Here is an 11,581-nt window from a genome sequence, read left to right as displayed (position 1 = left end):
AAAGTAGGCTTGTCTCCCCCAAAGCAAAGTCTCATACAAGTAGTAGCACGAAGATACCTTAAAACCCATTTTACAGCATTTCAATGCTCTCTACCTGGATTTGACAAAAATCTACTGATTGTACCAACAACATGTGCTATATCTGGTCTTGTACACACCATTGCATACATCAAACTACCCACAACAGACGCATAAGGAACACGTTTCATATCAAATGTTTCATCTTCATTTGAAGGACTTTGTTTCGAACTCAGCTTGAAATGAGTAGCAAGAGGAGTGCTTACCGCCTTAGAATTTTCCATCTGGAATCTCTGCAGCACTCTTTTGATATAGTGTTCTTGTGACATCCAAAGTTTCTTCTCCTTTATGTCTCGCGTGATTCTTATGCCAAGAATCTGTTTAGCTTCTCCCATGCCTTTCATGGCAAATGACTCGCCCAACTGCTTCTTTAACCTGTCAATGTTAGAAATATTTTTCCCTACAATAAGCATATCATCAACATATAACAACAGGATAATGAAGTCATCGTTAAAAAATTTTCTAACAAAGACGCAATGATCTGAAGTAGTCTTCTTGTATCCTTGTTCAGACATAACAGACTCAAACTTCTTGTACCACTGCCTTGGAGCTTGCTTCAACCCATATAGGCTCTTTCTCAATCTACACACATAGTCTTCTTTGCCTTTAACTTGAAAACCATCGGGTTGCTTCATGTAGATCTCTTCCTCCAAATCACCATGAAGGAAAGCCGTTTTCACATCCATTTGCTCAACCTCTAGATCAAGACTAGGAGCCAAACCCAACACGGTTCTAATTGATGACATCTTCACAACAGGTGAGAAAATCTCATTAAAATCAACACCCTTTCTTTGACGGAAACCTTTCACTACCAATCTGGCTTTATACCTTGGAGACTCAGAGTTACTCTCATGTTTGACTCTATATATCCACCTATTTTCCAAAGCCCTTTTGCCTTTAGGCAACTTCACTAAATCATAAGTGTGATTATCATGCAAGGATTTCATCTCATCATTCATTGCATCCAACCACTTTTGATTTTCATCACTTTCCATGGCTTCTTGAAAATACTCAGGTTCACCCTCATCAGTCAAAGTCACATACTCATCAGAATTATACCTTGTAGAAGGTTGTCTCTGTCTGTTGGACCTCCTAAGTTGAACTTGAGATGATTCTGGAGCTTCACCAAGATTCTCATCCTGTGACATATCATTCTCCTCATCATTATCAGCTGGAATATATACCTCTTCTCCAAGTTGTTGATCATCAACATAATCATGTGGCTCACCATTTTGAACATCACCACCAATAGTATCCAGATTATGAACAGACAACCGAACTGGATCAATATTAGACAAACTAACATCTTTCTCGGGTGTAGTTTTCTCCACCTTATCAATGTCTTCAATAGTTTGGTCTTCCATGAACACAACATCGCGGCTTCTGATAAGTTTATTCCCTATAGGATCATAAAACTTGTAACCAAACTCATCCTGCCCATAGCCAATGAAGATACATTGTTTTGACTTTGCATCCAACTTGGATCTTTCATCCTTTGGAACATGCACAAAAGTCTTACAACCAAAGACTCTCAAATGATCATATTTGACATTCTTACCAAACCAAATTTTGTCTGGAACTTCACTGTTCAAAACAACATTAGGAGTGAGATTAATAACATGCACCGCCGTGTACAGTGCTTCACCCCAATAATGTTGAGGCAACTTTGCTTCAGAGAGCATACATCTAACTCTCTCAACAAGTGTTCGATTCATCCTCTCTGCTAAACCATTCAACTGAGGAGTTTTAGGAGGAGTCTTTTCATGTGCAATACCCTGCTGCTTACAATAGACATCAAAGGGACCACAATACTCACCACCATTGTCAGAACGAACACATTTCAGTTTCTTACCTGATTGCCTCTCAACCAAAGCATGAAATTCTTTGAATTTCTCCAACACTTGGTCTTTTGTCTTTATAGCATATACCCATAGTTTCCTGGAACAGTCATCAATAAAAGTAACAAAATAAAGTGCACCACTAAAAGATTTTACCTTTAATGGACCACAAACATCAGAATGCACCAATTGAAACAACTCTGACTTTCTTGAGGGAGGATGCTTCTTGAAGGAAACTCTAGTCTGTTTACCAGTCATGCAATGAGAACACTTCTCCAAATCTGCATTCTTTAATCCTGGAAGCACATCCTTTTTGGCTAAAACATTCAGCCCCTTTTCACTAATATGACTAAGCCTTCGGTGCCACAAAGATGCTTTCATGTTGATAGCATTCACACTGTCTCTAGCAACCAAAGCTTTTGTCCAATACAGTTTAGAAGTTTTCTCCCCTCTAGCCACAACCAAGTTACCTTTACCGAGTTTCCACTTTCCAGAACCAAAGTGATTATCATAACCACAATCATCAAGCATATGCACATAGATCAAATTAAAACGGACATCCGGAGCATGTTTGACATCTCTAAGCAACAACTGCATTCCCATGTTGGTTTGCAAGCAAATATCACCAACACCAATTACCTTAGCTACACCATCATTACCCATCTTCAACCCTCCAAAGTCACCGGAAGTATAAGATGTGAAGAACTCCTTCCTCGGTGTAACATGCAATGTAGCACCACTGTCAACAATCCACATGCTCTCATCTGATACAAGATTAATGGATTCATGATCACGGAGAATAACAAGATCATCATTGATAGCAGTAGTAACACGATCATCATCATGATCTTCATGATCTCTTTGTTTCTGCTTACCCTTCTTGCCTTTGTTATCTTTTCTCCACTGATAACAGTACTTTTGTATGTGCCCAATTACACTCCATATTCTTGTATCGCCCTTTGGACTTGCTTCTGCTATTCTCTCTACCACCCTTCGGTTCTTTCTTCTGACTTCTCCCCCTATTTTCAGTGACAAGTACCTCAGATTGAGATGAAGTACCTTGTGCCTTCCTTCTCATCTCCTCATTAAGAATACCACCCTTAGCTGTTTCCAAAGAAACAACACCTTTAGGAGAATAACTTGTAATAGAAACCCGAAACGTCTCCCAAGACTCTGGTAAAGATAGCAATAGAAATAGTCCCAAAAGTTCATCTTCAAATTTAATACCCATTCCTGACATCTGATCAAGGAGCCCCTGAAATTCACTCAAGTGATCTGAAATAGAAGTCCCCCCCTTATACTTCAAACTTATGAAGCTATTCAACAAGAACAATTTATTATTCCCTGATTTAGAGGCATACAAGGACTCTAACTTCTCTCACAAAGTTTTTGCATGTGTCTCATTAGCAATATGATTATAAATATTATCTTCAACATATTGCCGAATAAAACAACATACCTGTAGATGTTCAAACTCCCATTCTTCATCAGACATAGAATTCGGCTTTGCGGAACTAAATACCGGTAAGTGCAATTTCTTCACAAATAACAAGTCTTTCATCTTGCCCTTCCACAAATGGTAATTAGAACCATTCAACAATACCATCTTCATATTTGTATTTGACTCCATCTTTCAAACAAGTAAAATTGCCCTTAACCAAGAGCTCTGGTACCACTCTGATGGGGAATTAGCACAATAATAATAATAACGAGCAATATGCAACAGAAATAAAATTCCCCAAACTTGTAAGAACCTTGAGGATCAACAACAAATAATATGGCGGACAATAAAGCAAAATAAAGACACCGGAATTTTAACGTGGAAAACCCTCGATGTGAGAGTAAAAAACCACGGGTCGTCCAGACCAAAGAAATAGCTCCACTATAATCAAATATGGGTACAAAAGAGTCTCAAAGTGATGCACAAAACAAGTGCTAACAACCAATTACACAACAAAGCACAAAAGCTTTCAAAACAAGAACTAGAAGATGAAAAAAATCCCAAAACACCTGCTGTATTGCGAGCAGAATATCTCACGATCCAGACCTGATTTTGGCGATCCAAACGGTGAAAGTGTAGCCCCGGAAGCTGCGAACACGCCCTCCAAATTTGAGCCAAATCCAACGGTTAACGAATCAGGAATCACAGTTTTAGTGAGACTGCTGTGTGGAATACGGGATTAACTTTCTCTCCTCTTTTCTCTCTTTTTGAAGGTTGTTCTCTCACAAATTTTACTCTCTTAATAACCCTAGTATGACCACTCTCCACTTATATAAGTGAGACATAATGAGCTAATAAAATTGGACTTTTCTCCACATAGGAAGGGAGCCCAAAACCCAACATGTTGATCCATATAACACAGTACTATAAAGCTCTTTCTATGGCTTATGACAACCAAAGAAGACCACTAGAAACTTCATCATGATTTCTGATAACCAATGGGGTAATATGTGTAAACTTTGAAGGGCCAACTTAAGGATTTACTCTTAAAAGGATATATAAATTTTCATTGTAAAGATTATCTTAAAATGATTTCTGTGATTTTTTTTTTTAAAGGATGTATAAATTTTCATTGTAAAGATTACAATAAAAAAAGTCACAGAAATCATTTTAAGATAATCTTTAAGCATTCTAAAAAAGTATTTTACAAATACTAGATTAAAAAAGTCATACCAATTTCCAACTATCAGGGTCCCAACCAGGGACGGACAGAAGTAAGGGCTGGGTGTGGCTAAAACCACACCAGATTTTTCAATTTTTTTTTTTTTAAAAATATATAGAGTGAAAGAGAAAAAAAATTCAAAATAGAACTTCCTCTTCCTCTTCACCGTATTTCTTTCTCTTCCTCTTCACCGTCACTCATCTTCACATCCTCCTCCATAATCGTCGGCGCCGTCCACCTTCTCCGACCACTCATCTTGACATCGTCTTCCACAAAAGGTATGTTTTTCTAATTTGCTTCCAATTTTCAAACCCTAAAATTTAAAACCTTAATTTCACCCTTATTTTTTCTGGATTCATATTTTATATGTTATGAACTTCTGATTCAACTTATTATGATCCTTGTTTTGTGACTGTGTTGTGTGTTGTGTGTGGGTTTCAGTTTCAGTTCAGTTTCTGATATTTTATATGTTATTGTTTTGTGACTGTGTTGTGTGTTGTTTTGTGCTTTTGATGTACATAGCGTGTAACCATACTCCCTCAAAATGAGTAAAGAGTCTGCTATGTAACAAAATGAGTGATGAATGGTTAAATAACCGTCTTGTAACTCTTATAGAAAGAGATGTTCTTGCAACAATTGATAATGATGTCATTTTAGATCATTTTCAACAAATGGATGGTAGACGGTTTTCGTTGTAAATGTGTATTTCTCTCTGCTATTAGTTTCAACTTTTGTATCAAGAACAAGTGCTTGCTGCTCCTAGTTTTTTGCTGCTATTTTCTGCTCTGTTTTCCTGTATTGCATCACAGATGGGCTAAACTGTTCTGCTCCTAGTACGAGGTATTTTTGCTGCTCCTGCTATTTTTTGCTGCTATTTTCTGTTCTGGCCTGGTTCCTGCCCTTTTATTTATTTTTATTCTCTGTACTTTGATGTTCTAACACTTCTTGTGCTGGTGCACTGCTTCAATTTTTAGCCAATTCAAAAAAATACATTATCTTTTTTATGCTCATTGTTTCTTAATTTTTATATTTTTTTTTGTTACATTTACTTTAAGATTTTAGCCACACTAGATTTTCATGTCTAGATCCGTCCCTGGTCCCAACAAACAACGGTCTTGATGTTGATGCCCGGTAAGGGTCCAGCTTCACGGATAATCTTGCCTCCTCTTAATTTGATTGCTTCTGCAGTCTTATAGACATCATTTGTGCTTATTGCAATCTGTTCTTCGAACACAAAAAAAGTTATATTCTTATAATCACATGCATTATACGTTGATGGAGGACCATGCAAAAATCACAAAATCCTCTTCTGAAAGATAGAAAAGCATGGAATCTACTTGTGTATAACCTTTTCCTTTATCATAATTAATTAGTGACACCATAGTTATATGTTAGGTTCTAGGACAGGACCATACCCCAACACGGCCACTGTGTATTGGAAAATCATAATCAATGGCGAGAACCATCATAATCCTTATTATGCAGAAATTACAAACATCAATCAAAACAGTAATGTCAAAAGCACATATATAGTCATGCATCTGATTAATAGCCACAAGTAGTTGTTACCTTTCCCACAGGGTTGTCTGTCTTATGCAGAAGTTTCAGGCCGGCAGCCTTTAAAATCAATAAAGACGAGAAAAATATTTAGCTATTTTACATGTTCACATCTAAACCATCACAATGAAAACTGTAAATCCATACACTTTTTGATAGAAGGCTATGAAACGATCAAGATCGCCTACTTGAAGCATAAGGGTTTTCTTATACAGTACATACATACATACTTTGGCTTTGAGTTTGACACATTAAAAAAATCTCCTTGACTTTGCATAAAACATGTATGTGTCATTTTATCAACAAATAATTATGCATAAAGTTCAGTTGATATTTTCCAATTATATATACCCAATAACTATTTGTCATAAAGTTATTAAAAATTACAACTTTTAAAATTATGAACCTCTGAATATTGACTATCAGAGTCTATGGTGCGGTCATGCAGTCAACTTTTTTTCTACCGTAGTTTCAAATATAAACAAAAAATTATTTTTTAGATTCATTGAATAATTAATAAATCTGATTTATAATCTGGTTCGGGAGTCAGTTCTGGGTGACATCAAGTGGTTCTAGCCCCCTCTCAATCGCAGTTTCGGAGGATCGAACCGCGGTCCTTCCTACCAAGTTCAGCAGCGCCAATCACCACTGAACCAACTAACGACGGGTAAATTCATTAACTATTTAATGAATTAAAAAAATATTTTTTTTCTTATATTTAGAATAGATGGAGGGAGTGCTTATTTATATGAAATTTCTACTAATTAATGATATATTATAGTTTACATTAATATGAGGAAGTTTGGATTATTTTTACAACATTCATATTTACAAAATTCCTTTTTTAAAAAAAAAATAAAAATAAAAAATTGCACAACTCCCGCAAGAAAAAAAAAAAAGGTAAAGAATAACTAGAAATAGTAACGGACTAGTAACAAACTCGTGACAAAACGCGCGAGAAGGGGTATAAAAGTAGCGCTTCAGTTCACTTCCCTCACATTTTCAGTTTGAATTGAAATCAAATCACAATGGCAGAAGAATTCTCTATAGGAATGGCAATGGTGTCACACTCAACCTCCTCCAAGAAGCGAACCGCGAAGAACGACAAGCTCTGCCTCGAAGATTACATTCACCTCCTCCACTCTCGCCACACCATCGATCTCACCATGAATCAACTCAATCAGGTTCAATTCCTTCTATATACATCAAACCTAATTTTCAATCTTAAAATTCTACTCATATTTTTCATCAATTTCTAAATTCTACTGAATATTCAACTCAATTAGGTCATCCGTATTCACGGCTTCAAGAAAATCCACCATGTTCCTAAGGTACCAATTCTCTCTGTTTTTTTAAATCAACTGTTTAGTTAAATTAAGAAGATATATTAGTTATTGTAATCATCGCTGATCTGTAGTAGTTACTAGTTGAACGAAGTTATTTTATTTATTTTTTATTTTTTATTATTATTGTTGTTGCTCTGTAAATCTTCAAAGAACTAGAGATTGTTGATGAATAATTTCGTTTTGAGAAATTTACGAAACCGATTTTGGATCTAATTCGCAGAAAGTGTTGACTGATGCTGTGGACGCGCTAGATCTGGTGGATCTACCACGATCTACTCTCTCCGAGAACGTTTCGGCGTTCGCCGTACTGACAGTGGAGGAAGCGGTTGCAGATCTCGGCGATCTCAATTGGTCAGAGTGTTGTGTCACCTCTGTCCAGAAATTCGGCTGCTGTGATGATCAGAGATCGTTTCCTGTTTCCTTGGATAAGAGTGTCGCAGTAGTGAACCACTCGCAGTCGCAAAGCGGTGGTCTCATCCCTGAAACTTTTAAGCGTAGGTTAGAAGCTACGAAAATGGTGCCAAGGCGAAAGAGGGGCAGTATTCAAGCTCTTTATAGTTCCACATCAATTGTTGATTCTGCTTCACTCGCTTCTTGCTGAATAATTGACTCTATCATTCTATAATCAATGTTAGAATTGGATTAAGATGTTAAAAGAGAGTGAATATGATGATGCTTCATATATCAGTATCAGTATTATACATGTTTGGTGAATTGCAGAATCAGTATTCTCTACTAGGAGTTTCTGTATTTGAATTAAATGCTTTGTGGTTTTACTTTGGATCCTTTCCCTAAGATAATAAGGAATATGGATAGCTATTAGTTCTATTTGATGTATGCTTGATTCTTGTTCTTACTAGTAAGAATAGTCTCTTATGACTGAATTTACTTAAGCATAATGCATTATTTTCAAAAGATTCAACAACAGGTTCATCATTTTTGGACTCAAGTATTTGGTCAGGCATGGAAGATTCAATAGTTATGATTTTCCTAATTTAAACATAGAAGAAAGTATTTATACCACAAGTAGGGGTGGGCAAAGTTTGGTTTAAAACCAAAACTGCATGTGAACTGAACCAAACTATTTTTCAGTTTGTTAGAACCAAACCAAACCATAATTGTTTAACAAGAACCAAACTGAACTGATCCAGTTAACTAGTTAACCAGTTTTGTGTAAAAAAAAACCGAACTAAGCCGTTTTTAATTTAATTGGATTTAATTGAACCAACGCCACCATCTTCCCCTTCTCTCTATAAGCTCTTCAAAACTCTATCTCTCTTCCTCGCTTTTCATTCTGCATCTTTATTAGTCTTAATAATAATAATAATAATACCTAATAATAATAATAATTATTACATTTGTGACAATTTATTTAAGGTAATTCTACTTCTTCATCAAACCATCATCATCATTTATCTATTCCCATGCCATCTTCATGTCTCTCATCATTTTAACACAATATCTTTGGATCTTTCTCGTTTTCATGAATTGGCACTAGTCACAACAACTAAAGAAATACAACTAGTTCAAACCTGCTCTCAAAATGACATAGTTCAGTGGAGTTGCAGACGAAGCAAAGGGAGGCGCGAGGTGGTGCGAGAGAGGACAAAGCTGCGGTGGAGTTCGGTGGTGATGAGGTCGGTGACGGCGGAGGAGAAGAGTAGAAGAGCTGCGGCGGAGGAGCTGCGGCTTATATGGTTTTCAAATTATGATTTTAGGTTTTTAATTTTATTTAGAGTTTAAGTGATTTTGGTTTATTGGTTTTGGTTCAGTTAACGGTTCACATAGTTTTTACAAAACAAACTGGTTAACTGAACTGTGTTATCACAAACAGTTTGGTTTTTATTTTTTAAAATTTGGTTCAGTTTTAAATGGTTTAGTTTGGTTCAGTTCACAAGTTTGGTTTGGTTTTTTTGTTTTTATGCCCACCCCTAACCACAAGGCTCTCAGAAAAGCAATATCGGCTACTGCCTTATATAGTTCACATTTTGTGACAACATAATTGGTAAGGATTCAAATTCAAAATACTATGTAAGAATTATCCAAGATTAATCAATCTTCAAATAGAAGTGTTTCCATGAGTAGTTGCATCAGTATTCAATGGAAGAAGAAATGCACAACAATACTCTTTAATACAATTTCTCTCCAACAGGAAGTAAAACTTGGGGATGAAATAGGCCATAGAAATGGATTTTTTTTACCCCTTCTAGGAATTGTGTCCAATCAACAATGGAAAGGGATATAGTGAACTGAATAACAATCAAAACCAAATCAGAATACCTATAAACCATATAGTCTAAAGATTATTGCACAATAACAAATCCTAATGAAATACTAGTACCATCTAACCATGGATGTTGTTACGTTTATCTATTTGCAAACCAATCACTGCTAATTCATAGCAAAGTATTTTTTTCATGCAAAGTAATTCAATCCTATGCCAAAATTAGTAGATATACAGAACAACTTCCCCGCTGATTAAATAGAGGTCTATGTGTGCATAACACAATTTCCAAGGCTGCTGTTCCTTGAAAGGGTTTTCTTCCTACACATATGTTTTGTGCATTGACACACGTCTTTTTTCATACTTCCCCCCACCACAGATTCTCCAACCTTTTCACCTTCATTCATTTCAATCTTCCCCAGACCACTACTTTCCCCCATAGAAAACGATCTGAAAAGATCCTTGGCAGCCCTATTATCACTTCCCTCTTTCTTCCCACTTTGTCTCCATAGTTCTTTCATCCCTTCACTAACCCCACAAATACTCTCTTCATGCGGCCCCTCACAAAACCCACAAGTAGAAACCATTTCCTTCTTTCCCCTAATCCTTCTCACATGCTCAAAATCAAATGCCAATCTCAATGCGTCCATCAAAGATTTCGGTTTCTGCATGAGAACCCAATCATGAAACTCATTCTTCAATCCATTCAAAAATATCCCTTTGATAACATCATCTTCCAACCCATGTTCCGGCCACCGCTTCAAAATCCATTGTAGTCTCAGAAAGTAGGATCTAACACGTTCCTTCTCACCTTGATGAATCCCCATAAGTTCTGTCCTTAACTCCTCAATTGGTTCAATTTCGTAATATGCTTGTAAAAACGATAACTTGATTTCGTCCCATGAAAGAGAAAGGTAGTAAGGTTCGATGTTTAAGTCGTACCAGAGTGCGGGTTCTTCTTCAAGTGTGACGGGGAAGATTTTCTTTTGCATTTCAATGGAAGATGCATTGTTTGCTCTGCATACTTTGTTGAAACGACTCAAATGGGTTATTGGAGATTCGTTTGGAGTGCCACGAAAAATGGGTAAGGGAGCAATTTTTATGTATGCATTCACGGGTTGTGTCGGATTTGGGATATTAGAAGCAGAAATTGAAGGGCTTTCTGGAACATCATCACTGTGTGTTTCATGTAAGAAAGATGGTTTACCATGTGGTGCATTGGACAAGGATTCAGAAACAGCGTCATCATCATTCTCTTCTTCTTTTTCTTCTTCTGTTTCATCATCAAACTGTTGGTGTTCATCTTCCTGAGATTCGTTGTTGTATTCAGAATCAACACTGTCTGCATCTGTACTATTATTATTGTTGTCGTCGTCTTCATATTCTTCTAATACCTTTTGTTTTGGAATTTTACTTCGATGTTTAGATTCATATGAATATGAACGGTGTTTCCGAGTCATGTTTCATTTGCTTTAATCTGTTCTCAACAACGTTGTCTCTGTTCAACATCAAATCAAAATAATATTCTTATACTCCGTTAATCTCTTCCAAGGGGTGCACTGGTTGGTTTGGTTGAAAACTTAACCGTCGGCTGTTGGTTGGTTTGGTTGAAAACCTTTTTTTTTTTTTTTTGTCAGGAATAGGATAGTTGCAAAAATTTCACCTTGAGTATTCTCACAGACGATAAAACATAAGAATGGCAGCGTTTCAACCGTATTCTTTCTCTGCCGCCGCACAAACCCTTCTTCTTTTGGTTGATTTATTTGTTTTATCAATTAGCCAGGGGTGATTTAGGATCAATTTTGATCCGGAATCCCTCCTCTCGATTGTTTTTTGTTTCATTTTATTTAAATAAGTGATATTTACACACTTTTT

General features: G+C 36.4%; 1 protein-coding gene across 1 annotated transcript; it reads left to right on the top strand.

The window, feature by feature from the left end:
* Positions 1-7,049: 7,049 nt before the first annotated feature.
* LOC123906439 lies at positions 7,050-9,337 on the top strand. The gene is made up of 3 exons (XM_045956344.1): positions 7,050-7,320; positions 7,423-7,467; positions 7,703-9,337. The coding sequence occupies exons 1-3, from the start codon at positions 7,165-7,167 to the stop codon at positions 8,081-8,083; spliced, it is 582 nt and encodes a 193-aa protein (XP_045812300.1). The 5' UTR covers positions 7,050-7,164; the 3' UTR covers positions 8,084-9,337.
* The last annotated feature ends 2,244 nt before the right edge of the window (positions 9,338-11,581 follow it).

The sequence above is a fragment of the Trifolium pratense genome, linkage group LG2, assembly GCF_020283565.1.
Source record: "Trifolium pratense cultivar HEN17-A07 linkage group LG2, ARS_RC_1.1, whole genome shotgun sequence".
NCBI classification, from domain to species: Eukaryota; Viridiplantae; Streptophyta; class Magnoliopsida; order Fabales; family Fabaceae; genus Trifolium; species Trifolium pratense.
This window is presented reverse-complemented; position numbering and strand designations above follow the sequence as displayed.